The sequence below is a fragment of the Phoca vitulina genome, unplaced genomic scaffold (genome assembly GCF_004348235.1).
Source record: "Phoca vitulina isolate PV1807 unplaced genomic scaffold, GSC_HSeal_1.0 scaffold7, whole genome shotgun sequence".
NCBI lineage: Eukaryota > Metazoa > Chordata > Mammalia > Carnivora > Phocidae > Phoca > Phoca vitulina.
Genome location: NW_022589710.1, coordinates 43,943,113 through 43,965,279, shown reverse-complemented (window position 1 = coordinate 43,965,279; position 22,167 = coordinate 43,943,113). Strand labels below are relative to the sequence as shown.

Sequence of the window (22,167 nt, the reverse complement as noted above, 5' to 3'; positions counted from 1 at the left end):
TTAATTTGATCTTGCAGAGCTGTTCATATTAGCATATTAGCTGGATTTTTAACAAGTGGGTTCTACTTACTAGTTCAATATTGACAGAGAAATGGGAAGAAATATTAAGTTCAAATGGAAATTGAATGTACCTCAAATTTTACTTTCAATGCAGATGCTTTTTTTCCATCTAAATTATATTTCAGGTGAAGTGAGTGAAAGTACATAAACTTATCTTTGGGGATTCTGTCATGTTTAGCCTGGGCTGCTAATCTAAGAAAACTATCTTAATGAGTAGTCTGCCAAATAATCTGTCATTGTGTGGGATGTTCCTTCTGTGTACATGCTTTTCAAATAATGATTATTTAATGTTCTGACTTCCTTAGAATTAAGAATATATATACAGGGGCACCTGGGTGGCTCAGTTGGTTAAGTGGCTGCCTTCGGCTCAGGTCCTGATCCCAGGGTCCTGGGATCGAGCCCCGCATCGGGCTCCCTGCTCTGCGGGAAGCCTGCTTCTCCCTCTCTCACTCCCCCTGCTTGTGTTCCCTCCCTCGCCGTGTCTCTCTCTGTCAAATAAATAAATAAAATCTTTAAAAAAAAAAAAAAGGCTAGATTATAGAAAATATTGATTTGGTTTATAGAAAAAACATACCAAAAGGAGACTTACTAAAAAGTTAATAACATGGTGTTAGGGAACAAAGGTAGCTCTCACTTTGAAATCAATCCCAAAGTGGCAATATTCATTGCTATACAGAATGGAGTCATGGTACACCTACATTGTAGCTGAACTGGGTCACACTGTGCTTCTTAGCTGTTTCACTGCATTTTGCAACATGATAAATTTATGTGGTATGAGAAAGAAAATTAGGAATCATCTCACTTAATCCTTGAAATAACACTGACATTATTGTTCTCCCTGTTTTACAATGAGGAAACTAAAGTTTACAGAAGCAACCTGCCCAAATTCGCAGATACAATAAGTGGTAGAAGCTAAAATTTGGACCCAGATAATTGGACTGCAGAGCTCACATTGTTGATCACTGTGCTATATAATTACTCTCTTCTCATATTAGTGACAACCAAAGTTTAAAAGATTTAGCCTTGGGGCGCCTGGGTGGCTCAGTCGTTAAGTGTCTGCCTTTGGCTCAGGTCCTGATCCCAGGGTCCTGGGATCGAGCCCCGCATCGGGCTCCCTGCTTGGCAGGAAGCCTGCTTCTCCCTCTCCCACTCCCCCTGCTTGTGTTCCCTCTCTCGCTGTGTCTCTCTCTGTCAAATAAATAATAAAACCTTAAAAATAAATAAATAAATAAATAAAAGATTTAGCCTTGGGATGCCTCTCTGGTTCCGTCAGTGGAGTATATGGCTCTTGATCTTGGGTTATGGGTTCGAGCCTCACACTGGGTATATAGATTACTTAAAAATAAAATCTTTAAAAAAATAAATTTAACCTTAAAAGATGCTAATTAAATAACTTCCTATAAACTCATTTCACTTTCTTTCTTCTTTGAAGGTAGTAATTAAACTTTGGATTTTACCTCTAGTCAACTTGCTTTTTTATTAAAGGCTTTTAAAGAGTCTTTCAGTGGTTCAAACTAACATTTTATTAATTTGGAGATATTTAAATCATGCTACTAACATTTTATTATTTGGAGATATTTAAATCTCACAGGATTTCCTTAAAAGATGCTAAGCATCTGATGAGCACTAGGTGTCGTAGGGAAGTATTGAATCACTAAATTGTAGACCTGAAACTAATGTTTTACTGTATGTTAACTAACTAACTGGAATTTAAATAAAAACTTTTAAAAAGGCAGGGTGGGGGAGTGGGGCGTCGGGGTGGCTTAGTCAGTTAAGTGTCTGCCTTTGGCTCAGGTCATGATCCCGGGATCTTGGGATCGAGCCCCATGTCGATCCCGGGGTCTTGGGATTGAGCCCCGTGTCGGGTTCCCTGCTCAGCGAGGAGACTGCTTCTCCGTCTTCCTCTGCCTGCAGCTCCCCCTGCTTGTGTGCACACTCTCTCTGTCAAATAAATAAATAAAATCTTAAAAAAAAAAAAAACTTTTAAAAAAGAAAAAATGATGCTAAACAATCTCATTATAGCATCTATGAACAAATGTGACTGTCAGAATTCTTTTCTTTTGTTATTGAGGGGAGAATTCTTTTTATGGCAGGGCGATTTTATTGTAACATACAATTTTTTAAATTATAATAAGTCATTTAAAGAATTTGGAAGACCAACAGGGAAAAAAAGCATTACCCATAATCTTACCAGAAATGTGCTTTTAAATGAAAAACTTTTATTTATTTTTTTGAAAAACTTTTTAAAATGGAGCATTTTAAATCTTTCAAGTTGCCATCATTCAGCTCACTTCCACACTAAGCTACAAGAAATAGGCTGGTGAAAGACACTTGGTTTGTCAAGTTTGCCAGGCCAATTGTGGTTTAATGAAAGCTGAAAATGAAGAATCTCATAGAACAGTATATGATAGGGAGTTTGTTTATTTTTTTAATTGAAGTATAGTTGACATGTATTAGTTCCAGGTGTATGAGATAGTGATCTTATAATTAATTACGAGACACTCATTATGATAAGTGTACTTACCATCTGTAACCATACAAAGTTACTACAATATTATTAACTATTGATAGGGAGTTTTTAATCCAGTACAATTTCTCATAAATTTTGAGAATTTCTTAGCCTTCACGTCATGTTTGGTTTAATGGTCCAAGATAAAGAGGACAACAGTTATCAAGAGGTGTTTCCATTAAACATATTTGCATAAAAGTAGGTAGATGGAAGGATTATTAGCCCTGAATCATGGCCAGGAGGACTGCTTCCTCATTTTCCTAAGTTGTTTCCTGAACCTGACCAACGGTCACTTCTCTATTCCTGTGTCACCCGTTAATGAGAGGAGTGCCTCCACAAGCATTCACAGTAGGGAACAGATAAACCTGAGTCTGTTACAGAACTGTATTATTTAGCCCTTGTAAGCTTACACACATCTTAAAACAGGAAAAAAAAACAACCCTGAAAACCTGAAATAACTTTTTCCAAACTAGCTACATTAAATTGCTCACTGTTATTAGGAGAGCCAAGAATGCACTCAGCCTTTAGGAAGTACTGTATTCAGGTTCATTAATGTATTTGGCCATACCAAGCAAATACTTGATTAACCAAGTAATTACATAGCACTTAACACTTGAAAAAGATTTTATAATTTTAATATATTTGAGGAGCTCCATGAGGTAAGTAATCTATATTTACATTTTATGAGGAACTGACTGAATACAGAGATATGAAATGTTCTTAGGCTACCCTATTTGGTCTCTTTTTAAAGCCCTCATATTGGAAAAAATTCAGTTCAGTCTACCTCCTGTTAGTCTTTCTCCTGAGTTTCCTTTACTACTCACACAAAGCACTTCATTTCTGGTCTCTAGATGTGTAGAGATCTTTTTCCCTACACTAAGCAGTTTTTTGCGAGATCAGCTAGTTATCCCACAATTTAACTCAGTTCTGACGCTATCTGCCTGAAGATAGTGTCTGATCCCACCACGGGTTAAGGGCTCAGTTCCATAAGACTGCTCCCACCCTACTTTAGATGCCAGTCATAAGTAATAGGTCTCTAGGTTACCTACAACTTCTCTCCAGTTTGGCTACAAATTGGAGGCTCCCACAACCTCCTCTTCAGGTTTAATTTGCTAGCAGCTCACAGAACTTAGGGAAATACTTATGTTTACTAATTTATTTAAAATATGTGATAACAGGGGCACCTGGGTGGCTCAGTTGTTAAGCGTCTGCCTTGGACTCAGGTCCTGATCCCAGGGTCCTGGGATCAAGCCCCGAATCGGGCTCCCTGCTGCGTGGGAAGCCTGCTTCTCCCTCTCCCACTCCCCCTGCTTGTGTTCCCTCTCTCGCTGTGTCTCTCTCTGTCAAATAAATAAATAAAATCTTAAAAAACAAAACTTCCTAAAAAAAAATATGTGATAACAGAAACAGAAGAATACAAGAGCTACATAGGGTGAGGTCTGAGGATTCCAAGCACAGGAGCTTCTGTCCCTGTTGAGAGGGAGTGTGACACTCTCCTGGTATGATGTGTTTGCCAACCTGGAAGCTCTCTGAACCTTGTACTACTGGGGTTTATGGAGGCTTCCTCACATAGGCATGGTAAATTATTAATTCCATTTCTAGCCCCTCTCCTTCTCTGGAGGATGGAGTATGAGGTGGTGCTAAAAATTCCAAGCTTCTAATCATGGCTTATTCTTTCTGATGACCAGCCCTTATCTAGGAGCCTACCAAAAGTTGTCTCATCCAACAAAAGATGCTCCTAGTGCTCTTATCACTTAGGAATTTACAAGGGTTTTAGGAGGTCTGTGTCAGGGATGGAGTCAAATATTAGAACAAGGGATGCTCACAGTGCTCTTATCACTTGGGAAATTAGGAAATTACAAGGTTTTCAGAAGCTCTGTGCCCAGAACCAGGGGCAGAGACCAATATATATTTTCCATTATCTCACAGCTATTTGCTTATATTTATACAGAGCTTTATGATATGCTTTGGTCTACTTTCTAGTCTGCTACTCACAACCACTCATGAATTAAACAGGATAGTTCATGAAACTACATTTTACAAATGAATAAACAAGCTCAAAGAGGTCACCCAGTTAGTAGTAAAGGGCAGTGCCTACCCTGAAACCAAGGTTTTCTGTAAGTTGGTACAGTTCTTCACCTACTCCGTATTGGTGTTCTCTTATTCAGAAGTACACCAGATAGCCCAGGGGCCTGAATGCTTCCCACAAACATGCTTCGTGTGCCCTGAGCAGTTTATAAATTTGAATGAGTTGCCAAAATTTCAAACACTGAAAGTTTTCGCATAAAAAGAATATCTATCTTAAGAATTAGAAGATCTGGCAAAATGGAATGCGTTCTGTGTGGCAGCAGCGGCTGGAGCTGAGGAACCACTGTACCCTTGGTTGCCTGTTCGCCGCAACAGCACTGGCAACGCCCCATCATCCTTACACTCAGCCTGTTTCACTCATTTTGTTACCTGCTCTTAATCCTGTAGGCATTTGAGTTTGTGAATTCTTCCCTGAGCTATTATGGCACTTTGAATTGGGGAAGGGGCACTTTCTATAAAAATCACCGAAAATACTTTATCTGTTCTAGCAGATCCCGTTAATGTACTGCCAAATATATTTTTCTCACGTTCTTACACTTTTTCAGTTGTTAAATGGCATAATTAGAAATGGTTATGTTTTAGCGAAGGCATGGTTGAAAAGTAATACATGGTTATATTGTTTTTACCTAATTCTAAAGAGTAAACATTGGTATTTATGACTATTCTTAAGTATGTGTACTCACATCTACATTCTATTCTAGATTTCCCAGATTTTTTTCCTCTATAAAAAGTCATACTTAGTGCTTACCTTCATTCTGGATCCTTTTCTTTAAAGTGAGGGAACAGGGCACCGGGGTGGCTCAGTAGGTTAAGCACCCGACTCTTGATCTCAGCTCAGGTCTTGATCTCAGAGTCATGAGATTGAGCCCCAAGTCAGGCTCCACGCTCAGCACGGAGTCTGCTTGAGATTCTCTTTCTCTCTCCCTCTGTCCCTCCCACTCATATGCTCTCTCGCTCGCTCTCTCAAATCTTAAAAAAACAAACAGACAAAAAACCCACAGTGTTATCAAGTTCAAGTCACAGTGTCTAAAACAGACTAGGGACAGTGCTGGGCTATCCAAATATAAAGAGGAGCAAGACAATCTTCATTTTTAAAAACTCATTTACTGTCTCATTTTTAGATAACTATTTGACACCTCCTCCTTTTTCCTTAAGCCTCCTGAATTTCTGTTCTTTCGGCTGATGACCTTGCTTCCTACTTCACTGAAAAAATAGAATCAATCAGAGGAAAACTCTTGCATGTGCCGCCACCACATCTACTCATCTACCAACATCTATGCCCATCCCATATGCTCTGTTTTCCCTCCTATGGAAGGGATGAACTGTCTGTGCTCCCAGCCGAGGCCAGCTCCTCCACTAGATTCTTCTTCTTCCAGCTCTTACTTACTCCAGCAATGCTCCCCACACAGCTGTCCATTTCAGTTTTTCTTTCTATAGTGGATCAAAACAAATCCTCTTTAAAAAAAAGTTTGTTCTTGGTGCCTTTAGTTTCTGCTCTCCCTTCCTCTGTTAAACCTATTTAATCAGGCTTTTACCCTCACCACTCCACCAAAGCTGTTCTTACTAAGTTTTCTTCTATATCATTATTCCAAGGATCCTACTGACCTATTAGCAGATTTGTCATAGTCCATTCCTCTCCTGCTATGAAACGCTGTTCATTTGGAGTTCAGGGATCTTGTTTTTGGTTTTCCCTCGTATTGCTGCCTACTTCCCAGTCTGTGGACTCTTCTCTACCTACACCTCTCCCTTGATGATCTCATTCAGTGTCATGGATTTAAATACCATCTCTATGCTGATGACTGAAACTTCTGTCTTCAGACATCTTCCCTGAACTGCATAGTGGTATTTCCATCATAGAAGCAGTATAGCATAGGGGTTAAGGGCATAGATTCTAGGGAGTCAGGTGCTTGCATTTAATCTTGGCTCAGCCACCTACTAGCTTTGTGACCTTGGGAAAGGTTCTTAACTATTCTGTACCTCAGTTTCCCCACCTATTAAAAAAAAAAGGATAATACTAATACCAGCGTCATGTGATTGTTGTGAAGATTAAATAAGTAAATATAAGCAAAGTGTACAAAACAGCCTGCCATAGTAGATACGTGTTAGGTATTATTATCATCATTAAACACTTTACACCAGGCAACTCACACTCACATGTCACAAAACAAATTCCTAATCTGTCCCTCCCAAACTACTTTCCCCTAATCTTCCCCATCTCAGTATAGAGCAACTCTATACCTGTGCTCTAGCCAAAAATCCTGGATCTGATTTTGACCCCTCTCTTTCTGTTACATCCATAGCCCATCAACAGTTCCTGTCTCACTGCCACCACACTACTGCCCTGGTCCAAGCCAGCTTCTCCTCTCGTCTCAGTCATTGCAGTAGTGTTCTACTTCCCTGCTTTCATTGTCGTCCCCCTACCAGCTGTTCTCAAGGTACCAGCCTGAGTGATCTTTTTAAGACAGAGGGCTGATTATGTTGCTCCACTGCCCCAGATCCTCCAGTAGCTTCCTGCCCTACTCGAATAAAAGCCAAAGTCTTTTGGGTCTTATAGGCCATTGTACATGAATTCCCTCTGTCCCTTTACCTGTCTTCTCCTACTCTCACTCCCTCAGTTCCAGCCACACTAGCCTCCTTGCTATTCCTTGAGCACACCAGGTGTGCTTCTGCCCTTTGCAGTTGCTATAACCGCTAGTCTGGAGCACACATCATCCAGATACATGCGTGGCTCACTTCTTCATCTCTTTCTGTTCTTGGTTCAAAAGCCCCATTCTCAGTGAGGCATTCACTGAGAATGAGGCATTCACTGAGAACCCTATTTTAAATTCCAAATACCACCTTCCTCCATATACACACACTCAGTATTTTTCTTCCTTGCTTTATTTTTCTCTGATAGGACTTATCACCATTTGTCATACCCTATAGTTTACCTATTTGTTCATCTCTTCTTTACTGAAACATAAGCTCTCTTAAGACTGAAATCTTCACCTATTTTCACTGCTGAATCTTCAGTGCCTAAAATAGCATGTGTTCCATAGTAGCTGTTCCAAAATATTTGAGTTAGTGAATGAATAAATGAAAGAATGACCAATGCACTGCTTTCAAGTTCACCCTGTAGTGGGAGGAACCAGAGGGTAAAGAAATGCTTACCAAATCATGTGACAAGAACAGGTATTACTGGAGCAGAAAGGAAGAATGAATGTGAGAGGTTATGATGAAGGCTTCTAGGAGGAGGTGACACCTAAGGCTGAGATACAAAGCAATGACTTCTGGTTAAACGAAATTAGAGGAGAAATGCATTTCAGGCAGAAGGAACAGCATTCACAGGACCACTGGGATGAGAGAAAAACATGCTCCTATTCATCCATTCATTCAAACTAGGGATATACAGAAAGAATCAAGATATGACCCAAGCTTTGGGTATGATTGACCAAGAGGATTGGGGAACTGTTCATTGTGAGGAGGGGTATGATGAATTTGGTTTTGGACAGGTTGAATTTAAGAAGTCTGTGGAATTTTCATTTCTGCTATTATATATATTTGACATATGGACTTAATATTAGAATAATCCTTAGGTTCCCCTCTCCCCTCAATTAAAAGTGATGTGGCAAACTGGAAGAACTTAATTACCTCTAGAAATCTTTCCTTTGCTGTTTGCTTCATCTTTCATGCTGTTTGCTACCATCCTTATTTTTTCCTGAAAGCCTTTCAAGTCTCCTCTTACTTACAGTGCAGGAAATACAGTGTATCTTAGTGTCCCAGATTAAAGGGTTACTGTAGTGTTAATGAAGCAGCCATTAGAGATAATGCCAGTCTCAAATACTGGTGAAAATTGTGTTTCTTTCCCTTTGCTGCTTTGTTCGTTAGGGGGTATTCACTGTATCTGGGAATTCTAAAACAAAATTTGTTCCTTACACGATTCTGTTCAGAAATTCAGATATCGAGTTATAGACTTTAAGGTCCTTCTCAGATTTAAAAAAAAAAAAAGCCAATTTTTCTGGGAAAGAAGTTTCTTGTTCATTTATTACAAGGCACACCATCTCAGGTTGCCTGTTAGTGTGTCATTATCTCTGTACTCTGTAATGACTGCGTTATCTCTGTGTGTAGGTGTGACAAAGACTGACCAGTGATTCTTTACACATTGGCTACACTTGAAGATCATCTTGGTTTGTAAAGAAAGAATTTTTCACAATAGAATGGCAAATCACTGTTGCTCAGAAAGAGTAACTTGCTGTGCCTCTCCTGCCCAGATTGGTCTGCTTGCTGCAGTTGCTTCTTAACATTTCATAGTTGTGCCATATTATGCTTCCCATGTGTCTTTGTAGCATTTCTTGCTTAGGCTTAAACATTAGAACAGCTGCTTAACCTTTTTGCTCTTATCTATCCTATGCCCAGCAGAATTATCTTGCCCCCAAATATCACTTCTATTTATGTTGATTAATCGCACATTCTTATCTCATTGGTGATCTTAGGACTCGTAGAACTTTGGAGTTGGGCAGCACTGAGGTCTGAGTTGCAGTTTATTTTATTTTTTTAAATTTATTTTTAGAGAGAGGGGAGGAGGAGGGGCAGAGGGAGAGAGAGTATCTTAAGCAGGCTCCAGGCCCAGCACAGAGCCTGAGGCAGGGCTTGATCTCACAACCCTGAGATCATGACCTGAGCTGAAATCAAGAGTCGGACACCCAACTGACTGAGCCACCCAGGCGCCCCCTGAGTTGCAGTTTAAAACGTTAGATAGAAATCTTTAAAAAAAGGCGGGGGGGCGCCTGGGTGGCTCAGTCGTTAAGTGTCTGCCTTCAGCTCAGGTCGTGATCCCAGGGTCCTGGGATCGAGCCCCACATTGGGCTCTCTGCTCAGTGGGAAGCCTGCTTCTCCCTCTCCCACTCCCCCTGCTTGTGTCCCCTCTCTCACTGGCTTTCTTTCTGTCAAATAAATAAATAAAATCTTAAAAAAAAAAACCACACATTAGATAGCATATAAGCACATTTGTTTAAAAAAAAGGAGGAGGAGGAAGGAGGGAGGGAAGGAAGAAAATAATTCAGGGACATAATTTCAAAGGGGTCTATTATTTCAATGTAATGAATTGTCTTTCCAAAAAGATTTAATTAATGATCACTTTCCAGGATTATGAAGATTTACATCCAAGGTTGGCAAACTATGGCCCACTGTTTTTGTAAATAAAGTTTTATTGGAACAAAGCTATGTCCATCTGTTTATATATTGTCTGTGTCTCCTTTTGTGCTACAATGGCAGAGTTGAGTAGTTGTAACATAGACTCTATAACCTGCAAAGCTTTAAATATTTGACATCTGGTCCCTCATAGAAAAAGTTTGCCAATCTCTGATTTGAACAGTTTAAAACCTTATTTCTCCAACTTGAAATCTGAAGTACTTACCTAGATAATACCGATATGTAAAATGAAAGAGCAACTGTTAAGGATCTGCCTACCAAGAATATCACTAACATGTGATCATCATCCTTTTTCTTTTTTTAAGTGGGATCTACTTTAAAAAAACAAACTCTGGGGATAAGTAGGTAGATGGCAGTTCTTTATTGTAATTATTTCAATTGCCTTTTATTGTGAGTACCTTTTATACTTAGGGGAAAGTGATCTTTCAGTGTACTGAGCTAAAGTTACTATTTCTGTGTCATTTTTGCAACCATTTTGTGTTTCTTCACTGGTGTTTTCATTTGAAGATTACCTGTGCATTTCTCTTGCAGTGCAAGTTTCCTAATTCAGCGAACAGTAATAGATTCACTACCTTCTATCATTTTCTCCAATATCAGAGCCTGCTTAATTTCTGTATTGGTTTATGTCTGCCCATAATAAAAGGTGTTTATGGCAGATGTAAATTTTAAATTTCTAAGTTGGATATTTAGAGAGTTGAGTGGTTACTAGCTTAGTTATACTTGACATTTGTCATCTTTCATAGGTTAACCTGATCCTTTTCAGATTTTACCAGTTTAAATTCGAAGTTACTGAAGTTCTGTCCATGTTAAACCCATTTTCTTTCCTTGAAGAATAAGCGGTTTCCTTTTTGTTGTAAAACTTTTCCATAATTGACTAGTCAGTGTGAATTCTACCTACAACTGTGAAATTATTTTTAAAATAGAAGATGTTGGAACAAGTGATGAAATAATTCTTCATGTCTCACATAGACATTACCCTAGCTACTACATTTTATTAGTTTCTGAAGTATTATGTAGTCTTTTTTTGTAAAGAGGTGTTATGTCACTAACTGTACCGAAATTCTATATTTCATACTTACCCTGGGTTATCTTTGTATTTCAGTCTTTTTGTTAGCTTTGACCTTATGTCCTAGGATATTGGCTTAAATAGACAGTTTTAAGGCAAACAAAAGCAAAAACTTTCATCTTCTGTGACTTTTATCATTTTCTGAAAAGTGCTTAGGAATCTTAGTTTATGTGATCAAAATGGCAGATTGTAAAGTGCGCGGATAGTACAGGAGCATTGCTGCCGTAGGGTTTGTATGATGAAGTCTGGATTTGAATTCAACTACAGGTATCTTTGAGTGTTAATATCTCAATACCTGTTTGAAATAACTATGTTGTGGCAGACTATCATGACATCCAAGAATCAGCACCCGAAGTAGGAACAAATGCAAGAAGAATTCATATTATCTGTTTTCTTCCACCATTTAGAAAATCAGAGGCCGTGAAATATGACAGATACAGTGCCTCAGTGGTACATTAGCCCAGCACCATAAAGTTTATTATATAGACAGACCTCAAAAAGCAGAGATGTTATTGTAACAGTATAATTGGGCCAAGAAAATATATTTTGCTATATACGGTAAGGAGACTAAATGAGGAACAGTCCCATTCAAAAATGACCTTTGAGGTGCACCTGGCTGGCTCAGTCAGAGGAAGCTGGGACTCTTGATCTCAGGGTCATGAGTCGAGCCCCACATTAGATGTAGAGATTACTTAAATAAAAACTTTTTAAAATCAATCAGTCAATCAAATAACCTTTGATTTTTTTCTATTTTCATTCTCCCAACCTGAAATTAGTCCGTTCTGTTGACTCAGCTGCTGAACGCTGCAGGCAACAATTGCACAAGGAGTGGATTGATAAAGATGCAAATTTCATTTCATTACACAGGATTTTCAGTGCCGTATGGCAGTCTTCTGTGTCATTGATCAACTGTCTCCTGTCCCCTACAATAGATATTTGGCAAATTTATTCCTTCAAGAAATATTTCTTAAACTCCTTTGCTGTGCCAGTCATTGTTCTAAGCTCTAAGGATACAACAGGAACAATAAATATGGGAAAACCCCTGCCCTCATGGAGCTTATCTTGTAGCAAAATACTAAATGCTAAATAAGAATTGGTTAAATATGGGCAGTTACTCTTGGCAGTAGGGTAACTACAGTCCCAATTTGTCTGAAATAGTCCCAGTATAACACCTGTTTCTGGGTTTTAATAGAGCCCCCTTTCACTTTCAAAGGGTCCAGTTTGGACAGTGAATTATATAATCACCCTGGTTCTAAACCTTTTACATGTATCAACTTACTTCATTCTCATAATAATCCCATGAGGTATGTGAAATTACCATCATTTTAAGGTGTGGAAATTGAAGCTTAAGAGAAGTAATTTGCCCTTGGTCATACTAGTAAGTGGCCAAACCAGAATTCAGACCCAGACAACAGCCTGGTTCCAGAGTTCAAGCTCTGAGTCACTATGCTGTGCAGCCCCTCTGCTTCTATTATATGTGTTTACCAACTCACTGTGCCTGTCTGCCTTCCTCTCCCCAGCAAAGTAAAGCAGGTAATCTCCTCTCCTTCGCGGATGAATTTATGGCTCTCCAGAGTGAGCTTCCTCAGCTTGCCACTTCCTCCTTTACAGATCTGTCTTCATTTTACCCAGCTTCACCCTGTTACTCCATTTCACGGAAGGGACATCCCTCTTCCTGTCTAAAACCTGTATTCTAGCCCCATCCCATCCCGCCTCCTAGAGGACTTTCCCTTTCTCGGGCCTTCAGTCTCCATTCTCCACTGGCTTTTCTCCTTCATTATGTAAGCATGATCTATTCTTGTTGAACGTATGTCTTTCAAGAAGCTTCACTGTTGGGAGAAGTTTTTTAAAGTTACTATTGATGATAAATGGCTACCAATGACTTATTACCCTCTTTCAATTTCAAGAATTATTTATTACCCTCTTTCAATTTCAAGTACTATATGTATCTCTGATCCTTTTACCAATCCTACAGATACTTTACAGATGAAGGAAATGGAAGCTCAGGGGGCTCCATAACTTGCTTAGCTTATGAATAGTGGCACTGAATTCAGACTATTTCTCTTACACCAAAGCCCATTCTGTTTCTAGTATATCTTGCTAGTTTATCATAATTCTTAAAGATCTCCCTTGATCCTCTGCCTGTCCCCCATTGTCCTATAGCTTCTTTTTGTAGAAAAACTTATTTTTTTGTAGGAAAACTTATTTTTTATCATAGTTTTTTCATTTAGTGACTTATTTAGTAACAGTCCACCTTTCAATGTTAGCTCTTAACACTTCCATGGGTTTGGAAGAAAGCAAATTCATGACCATGAAGTAGTAGTAGGTCTCAAAGTGATAACCTGAGACTTGTCAGTAGATTCTCATATCTTCATTGTCATTGAGGAGGTAATGGGACAATATGAGCATATTTTATTCTTAAAGTTCCTGAAACGACCTGCATGTTCTTTAATATTCAGCTGTACTAAACAGGTTTTTTGAAAAAGTGTGTGAAGAAGTTATCACTGCGCCTCATTTTGAATGGTACTTTCTGCTTCATTTTCATTTTTAACACCAGTAGGATATGGTGCTCTTCCTAAAAGAAACTGTTCCCATTTGAGAATACATTCTTTTGATGCCCAGTGAAGAATCTCAAGAGAAACTACCTCTGGTGGTGGAATTGGGTAAATCTGCATCTGTAAAGACTTCTCTGCTGCTTCTCTATCCTTTAAAAGACTAAGGTTCCTTTTAAAAGCAGTCTCAGCTGTTTGCATCTGAGAAGCCTTTTCCTTGTTTTCATCTACAAATTAATTCTCCATTTGTCGAAGTAACAATATTCGTGATACAGTTTCTTCATGTCTTTTTGAAAGGTGAATTTCTTGAACAAACCAGGATATCATCTTTACTCAAAGCTTACTTATAAGTAAGCTTTCTTGACTCAAGAGCCTGGACCAATATCTGATCAAGTGAAGTGTGGTGCACCTGGCTGGCTCAGCCAGTGGAACTTGTGGCTTTTGATCTCAGGTTTGTGGGTTTGAGCCCCACGTTGGGTGTAGAGATTACTTAAAAATAAAATCTTAAAAGAAAATCAAGTGAAGTGCTTTGAAGGCTCAGAGCCTGGAGGCAAATCATCTGGTTGGGTGCAAAAGCCAAAGGTGACTGTCCGAGCCCCACTCGGACCTCTTCTGTGAAGGTACCCACTACTGTGTGGATGCTGGGTCCCAGCACCTATTTTTTAACTTTTTTTTCAACTTTTAAATTGTGTTTCATTGAAGTATAGCTGACACACAATGTTACATTAGTTTCAGTGTACATAACAGTGGTTCAGCAAATCTCTGTGTTGTGCTCTGCTCCCCACAAGTGTAGCTACCACCTGTTACTACGCTCTTACGGTACCATCGACTATATGCCCTGTGCTGCACCTTTTATCCTTGTGGCTTATTCATTCCATAACTGGAAGCCTGTATCTCCCACTCCCATTTACCCGTTTTGTCTATGCCCTCATCCTCTTCCCCTCTGTCGACCATCAGTTTGTTTTCTGTACTTATGGATCTGTTTCTGCCGTTTGTTTTGTTTTTTAAATTCCACATATAAGTGAAATCATATAGTATTTGTCTTTCTCTATCTGACTTATTTCACTTAGCATAATACCATGTAGGTCCATCCATGTTGTCACAAATAACAGGCTCTTGTTCTTTTTTATGGTTAAGTAATATTCCATCGGTGTGTGTATGTGTGTGTGTGTGTGTGTGTGTGTGTATCTCATCTCTTCTTTTTTTTTTTTTTTAAGATTTTATTTATTTATTTGACAGAGAGAGACACAGCGAGAGAAGGAACACAAGCAGGGGGAGTGGGAGAGGGAGAAGCAGGCTTCCCACAGAGCAAGGAGCCCAATGCGGGACTTGATCTCAGGACCCTGGGACCATGACCTGAGCCGAAGGCAGACGCTTAACGACTGAGCCACCCAGGCGCCCCTGTATATCTCACCTCTTCTTTATCCATTCATCTATCAATGGACACTTGGACTGCTTCCATGACTTGGCTCTTATAAATAATGCTGTAGTAAACATCGGGGTGCATATATTTTTTCGAATTAGTGTTTTCATTTTCTTTGGGTAAATACCCAGTAGTAGAATTGCTGGATCGTATGGTAGTCCCATTTTTAATTTTTTGAGGAACTGCCATAGTACTTTCCACAGTGGCTGCACCAATTCACATTCCCACCAACAGTGCACAAGGGTTCCTTTTTCTCTACCTCCTCACTAACACTTGTTATTTTTTGTCTTTTTGATTCTAGCCATTCTGACAGGTCTAAGATGATACCTCGTTGTGGTTTGGATTTGCATCTCCCTGATAATTAGTGATGTGGAGCATCTTTTTATGTGTCTTTTGGCCATCTGTATGTCTTTGGAAAAGTGTCTGTCCAGGTCCTCAGCTCATTTTTAATCAGATTATTTGGGTTTTTTGGTGTTAAGTTGTGTAAATTCTTTCATGTATTTTGGATATTAACCCCTTATCAGATATATCATTTGCAAATATCTTCTTCCATCCAGTATGTTGCCTTTTGTTGATGGTTTCCTTTGCTGTGCAGAAACTTAGGAAAGCTTTTTTAAAAAGAGTATTTAATATTTGCAGACACATCTTGCCTTTTACTTTTCAGCTCATCCTAGTCTGACTTCCACTTCTGTATTAGTCAGGACCTCCAGAGAAAGAGGACCACCATCTGTTTCTCTCTCTTTGTGCATATGTATATATTTAGGTATCTGTCTATACATATAGAAAGAGAGAGGGAGGGGCGCCTGAGTGGCTCAGTCGTTAAGCGTCTGCCTTCGGCTCAGGTCATGATCCCAGCATCCTGCGATCGAGCCCCACATCGGGCTCCCTGCTCAGCGGGAGGCCTGCTTCTCCCTCTCCCTCTGCCTGCCTGTCTGCCGACTTGTGATCTCTCTCTCTGTCAAATAAATAAATAAAATCTTTAAAAGAAAAAAAAAAAAAAAGAGGGACTTAAGAATTGGCTCATGCAATTATTGGGGCTGGCAAGTCTGAAATCTTAAGGGCCAGCCAGCAGGCTGGAAGCTCAGGCAGAATTTCTATGTTAGAGACTTGAGGCAGAATTTCTTTTCAGGGAAACCTGTTTTTAACCCTAATGTTTTCAACTGGTTGGATGAAGCCCACCTGTATTATCAAGGGTAATCTCCTTTACCTAAAGTCAACTGATTGTAATGTTAATCACATCTATAAAGTATCTTCAGAGCAACATCTAGACTACTGTTTGACCAAAAAACTGCAATCATAGCCTAGCCAGTTTGACACATAAAATTAACCATTACAGCCTTTATCACTCTACCACATCTCCTTCGTTGCTAAATCCAATGGACACTTTTCACATCTTTTCTTGCTTGATCACTTTGCAACATTTGACATTTTGGACCCCCACTACTTCTTGAAACCCTTCTCCCTTAGTGTCAATAACCCTAGTCTCTCCATTCTCCTGTCCTGGTTTTTCCTTTTCTGATATTTCAAAGACTCATCTTCTCCCAATTATTTGTTGATAATCTCTCCTGTCCTTGGCCCTCTTATTACCCCCATGATTGATATTTCCCAAAACTAAAATTCCATTTTAGAATTCTCTGCTGAGCATCAGATCTCTGTATCCGGTTACCTGTTAATACATCTCTACCGGAATATTGCATAGGCATTCCCAACTTGGCTTGTCTAAAACTGAAATCTTATTCTTCCCTCCTTAAACTTGCTTTTTGCATCTCTGCTGTTCTCTTAGTTGTGGTACCGTATACGTAATTACCCAAGCTAGGAATCTGAGAGGCATCCTCTGACTTCTCCCTTATATTTTCCATTTAAAACTTTCTCATCTCGGGGCGCCTGGGTGGCTCAGTTGGTTAAGCGGCTGCCTTCGGCTCAGGTCATGATCCCAGGGTCCTGGGATCGAGCCCCGCATCGGGCTCCCTGTTCAGCAGAGAGCCTGCTTCTCCCTTTCCCTCTGCCTGCCGCTCTGCCTACTTGTGCTATCTCTCTGTCAAATAAATTTTTAAAAATCTTAAATAAAAATTAAAAAAAAACTTTCTCATCTCTATCCTTATCTCAATGAAGAGAGCTTCACCCTCATTTTCTGTCATCTGGGATCGTGTTGTGGTCTTTCTGCCTCCTGTCAGTCTCTTTCCAATCCATCTACACTGCTGCCACAGTGATATTTTAAAAATGCATTTAAAAATTTGTTTAGTAGCTCCTAATTGCCCACAGAATTAAGATAGAATTCTTCCGCAAGCATACAAGGCCCTCCATGACTAGCCTTTCCTACTCTTTATCTCCCACTGTTCCTTGCTTACCCATCCCACTCTCAAGTCATACTCAAGTATTTGTAGAATGCAGACTTGTCACGTTGCTTGCTTCCATGGGCTGTGCAGCTGCTGCCTCTGCCTGTCATATCCACTGCCTCTGTCACTTCCCTGCGTCCCTGCCCCTACCTTGTGGATCTAGAGAAATTATGTCAGTACCTACTTTGATCTTCTCATTCGAATAACCTTCCTGATTCCACAAGTAGATTTGACCATGCCTCCTTTCTGACATCATTATACGTTGTTTGCAGCCCTACTGTACCACTTACTACTGTATTATTTTTTTGTTTAAGTGTCGCCTTTCAGTGGACTATCAACTCTTAAGTGTTTCCACTGCCTGGCATGTAATAGGCTCTTACCAGATGGCCTGGTGATGGTGGAGATGATGAGCCTGGAGTGGAGCACATAGTTCATTTAAATAAATGTGGAGGAGTGCTGGGCTTGGACACATACAGAGGAAAGTGGTAGCTATTTCTTTATCCTCTTCTGTCCCTTCTAGAGGCGGCTGCTGCAGTTTTACTACCAGATTCCTTTTGATCTATACTTTCTATAATCTGATACCTATTCTTAGCTTTTATTTTGCTTTCATCCTTGGAGCAGTTGAAGAGACAGGAAGCTGTTAAATTACTATTACAAAGTCCCACTGTCCCATTTCATTCCATCACAGGAGAAAGCATACATCAGCTTGTTCTCACGTGATTCTTGTGTGCCAAAAGAAGTCTTTTCTCAGCCAGTAAAAAGAGTTCATGTAATAATATTAGTATTTTTTTCAAGTTTTTTAATCCTCCTATGTCCTCAAAATGTCTCCATGCATTTAATATCAAATTAAAAACTGAACCAGTTCTGTGTTAATCGTGAGGGAAGAAATAATGGTCTTTAAAGATGGTTAAAGGAATAATGAAGACTTCTTGGGTGTTTAACATGAAAATTTCAGATGACCAAGGGTTCTGCTGTACACATTGGAGTCAAAGGATAGGTCAGCATCTCAATTTAGACCTATGTATTACTTTTTACTGTAAATACATTTGTAGAAGCTACTTGTGGTGTAACTCCTTATGTATTTAATATTTACCTGACTCTTGGTTTTCTTGGTTGATTTTTTAAAGGGCTGAAGAATCTACTTATGAATTCTTTGCCCTTTATGGAATGTGATACCTTGGTTTTGAGTCCACCTGTCCCTTTCCCTTTACTTAATTTTATCTTATTGTTTTGCATTGTGTTTCTAAAATAATGGCTTTGGCTTGTTTTTTTCCTGAATGTTTCTGCAGTTTGATTTGAGTATCTGGCTTTGGGCACCCCTCCTGAACTTGGACTCCATCTGTACTTGTGACTTTTGGAAGGCAGAACTTAGTGTTTTCTATGGAAGATGGCTTTTTTTTTAATATTATATATGTTTGTGTCTCCCCCCCTTCCTTTTTGCTTTCTCTTTAAAAGACTGGAAAGAAAGCAGTTAAAGCAGTCCTGTGGGTATCAGCAGATGGACTCAGAGTTGTGGATGAGAAAACTAAGGTAAAAATTTTATAAGCTTAAATGTTACTGCTTAATTTTTTTTTAAATCCCTAATGATCAAATGTAATGCCGTTAAGCTGCTGTAGTCATTCTGTATCCTTCCACTTCGTCCAAAGTACAGTCTTCTGAGATATGAGTGTTCAGAAAACAAATTTAGTTATTCATTTACCTTATGAAAAATAGAATTCTCACATTTTGCTCTACATAACAGCATGTTTAGTGTAGTAAGTATTTGCATTTAATGTTAAAATTTTGTTCTTACACATTTTAAGAAAATGTTTACCGCCACAAATTTGATGTAAAACATGATGGAACTTTTACCAAAGTTTAAAAAAAAAAATCACATCTGAAATTTCTTCTTGTTCCTTAATAAAGGGAACTATATTCTTAGAAAGTGGTATTTGAAATGAACCTGCTGTTTAACTGAAAACCCAAATTAAGCAAAATCTTAAGGACTAATAAATGGCTCATTTGGTTAACATTTACTTAGAATCTACGCAATATCTAACATCATAGATGGCATTTTGCATTGGAAAGAAAGTGATCCTACATGCCTAAAAACAGAGACATAGACTCTGACCTTAGAGAGCATTAAGTGTTATATAGGCACATTTAATCATTAATTAAAATTTCCTAAGAGACCTAAAGTCTGGAGAAATTTTAACAAGAAGGCAGTTTTTCAAAATAATTTATATGTCACTGAAAGGGGGAGGCAGTCTGGCGGGTAAAGAGCAGTTTTGATGGATAACTTACACATTTTAAGTACAACTATTACTATATTTGCATTGGTTCTTTTGAATTTCCATCTGAGGTCCCCCTTTTTTTTAAGTTCAAGAGAACTGGTAGTCTTAAATGTACATTATTATTATTATTGGAAACAGTGATCATTTTAATTAGCTTATTGTTAAGAACTTGTACAGTTTTCTTTAGTGTTTTGGATGAAATGTGTTGTACAAGGAGGCGGTTTTTGTTTTATACCAGTTCGTAAGTGGTATCGCCCCCTGGTGGCTACTTATAGTACTGGCATTCATTAGTTTGGTTCTTTCCACTTTAGTGATAAGAGTAATTGGTGGCTTTTCACCCTTGGACCCATCATGAATGGAAAAGAAATTTTGCAAGGTATATAATCTATAAAGGGCTCATATTTAAAATATATTAAGGAACTCCTACATGTTAATAAGAAAAATGGCAGACAATCCAAAAAAACTTGAATCATATTGCTAAAGAGGAAATTCATAGTAATCAAGGTTATGAAAAATAAAATCATAATGAGCCACCAGAATTGCAGAATTTTTAAAAATTGGCTGGCAGGTTTGTGGAGCAACAAAAATTCTCATAGTGATGCTTTATAAAAGCCATTTTTTTGATCATTTGTTTTAGCACTTATAGCCCCACCTCAGCATCTAGGGATTCTGGGCTGTAGGAATATAACATAGAAGAGCCTCAAGATTTTAAAAAAACATTTTGTGTAATGTTTATACTGTGTAGCTACAATGCCATTCAGCAAGTATTTAAAGAAAGTCATACTCAAAATGATCACTAAGTTAATATAAATTATATGGGAATTGGATGAAATATATTGATTCATATATATTACCAAATTAAACATGAAATGTACTATGATAAAACTAAAATCAGCAAGCATATGTTTTAGACCATGAAGATGAAGTGAGAGAGGCATCTGGGCAAAGTGCCTCTTGGGATCTCTTCTACATCAGATTCTTAGTATTCAGACTGCTGGCCTCAGATCTTGCTGTTTCATAGTCTCGATGCATTAGTTTTAGAGACTCTGTATTGTGAAATGAACATCCTGTGTTTATTCTGAGAAGCTTGAATAACCTGGTAAATCCTCTATTTCTTTGTGCTTCCCTTTTTCTAGGACCTCATAGTTGACCAGACAATAGAAAAAGTTTCTTTCTGTGCCCCAGATAGGAACTTTGATAGAGCCTTCTCTTACATATGCCGGGACGGCACTACTCGGCGCTGGATCTGTCATTGCTTTATGGCTGTCAAGGACACGGTGAGTCCAACAGTGTAGATTTCATCATGACTAGCCTCAGCTAGCCAAACTCACCCTGGGTTGGCTCAGCCAAGCAGTTTCCATTACATTTTTGTATAAGCACCTGCTCTTATAGCACTTGGAAGTGTCTAAACTAGCCTGCTTTCATTCCTTTTATTCAGGTAGTTCACACTCTTGGTGTGACCCTGCAGCTCAGAGAGCAAGATGATTAGCTGAGATCCAAGGTCTTTAAGGAAAGTAAAAGTGCTCTGGTGATGGTGGCTGCTAAACTTTACTTGAAACTTTTCATTATTAGAACCAGGGTGACGGGTATTAAGGAGGACACGTGTTGTGATGAGCACTGGCTGTTATATGCAGCTAATGGATCGTTGAACACTACATCAAAAACTAATGATCTACTAAATGCTGGCTAACTGAACATAATAAAAAAAGAACTATTTTCAAGATTCTTACATGTATTTGTTTGCGAATACATCTAGGTAGAGGATATTGGCATTAGGGGCACCTAGGTGGCTCAGTCGGTTGGGCATCTGCCTTTGGCTCAGGTCATGATCCCAGAATCCCAGGATTGAGCCCTACTTCGGGGTCCCTGCTCAGCAGGAAGCCTGCTTCTCCCTCCGCCCCTCACCCCACTCATGTTCTCTCTCTCAAAAAAAATTTTTTAAAAATCTAAAAAAAAAAAAAAAGACATTGGCATTAAAAGGTGCTTATTAATTTATTTGCAAAGGAATTCTACTACAAATGAAAGAACTGAGTTGGGATATATATTTTTTCAATTAATTAAAAAATAGAAATACTGAGGTGCCTCGCTGGCTCAGTCTGTGGCACATGGGACTTTTGATCTCGGGGTCATGAGTTCAAGCCCCATGTTGGGGGTAGAGATTACTTAAAAAAAAAAAAATACTAAATTATGGTACAATGAACTTTGCCAGAAATTGTTGCAAAGTAGAAAATTTTGGTTTTGTTTAAAAGTAGGGAAAAATTAGGGGTGCCTAGGTGGCTCAGTTGGTTAAGCGGCTGCCTTCGGCTCAGGTCATGATAGCCCCGCTTCGGGCTCCCTGCTCAGCGGGGAGTCTGCTTCTTTCCCTCTCCCTCTGTCCCCCACCCCATGCTCGCTCGCTCTCTCTCTCTCAAATAAATAAAGTCTTTGAAGAAAAAAAATAACCTGTTGTCTTTCATGTAAAAATTACCCAGAATTCTGACATAAAAGACAAGTCTCTTAGATGATGATGATCTTAACTATAGTAGAGCATTGAGTGTATAATTGTAATTATTGAGTTTTTTAAAGTCCAGACAGAATAAGGCAGTATAGCCATTCCTGAAGGCTGCAACTCAGTAAACTCTTGCCAAGGTTTATCTGAAAAGGAAGTGATGGCCATACTCTAAAATTCAC

At 39.0% G+C, this 22,167-nt stretch overlaps 1 protein-coding gene and 1 pseudogene across 8 annotated transcripts in view; one reads left to right on the top strand and one right to left on the bottom strand.

Annotated features, from left to right (window-relative positions):
• Window positions 1-22,167, top strand: part of NUMB (NUMB endocytic adaptor protein) — a 181,391-nt gene that overhangs the window by 146,819 nt on the left and 12,405 nt on the right. For all 7 annotated transcript variants that reach the window (XM_032405523.1, XM_032405519.1, XM_032405522.1 and 4 more), the window contains 2 exons: window positions 18,680-18,754; window positions 20,634-20,774. In XM_032405523.1, the coding sequence (XP_032261414.1) occupies window positions 18,680-18,754; window positions 20,634-20,774 (216 nt within the window). The remainder of the gene's footprint in view (window positions 1-18,679; window positions 18,755-20,633; window positions 20,775-22,167) is intronic.
• LOC116633138 lies at window positions 11,601-14,475 on the bottom strand (annotated as a pseudogene). Its single transcript, XR_004299574.1, has one exon. The product of XR_004299574.1 is annotated as an uncharacterized protein C3orf14-like (transcript).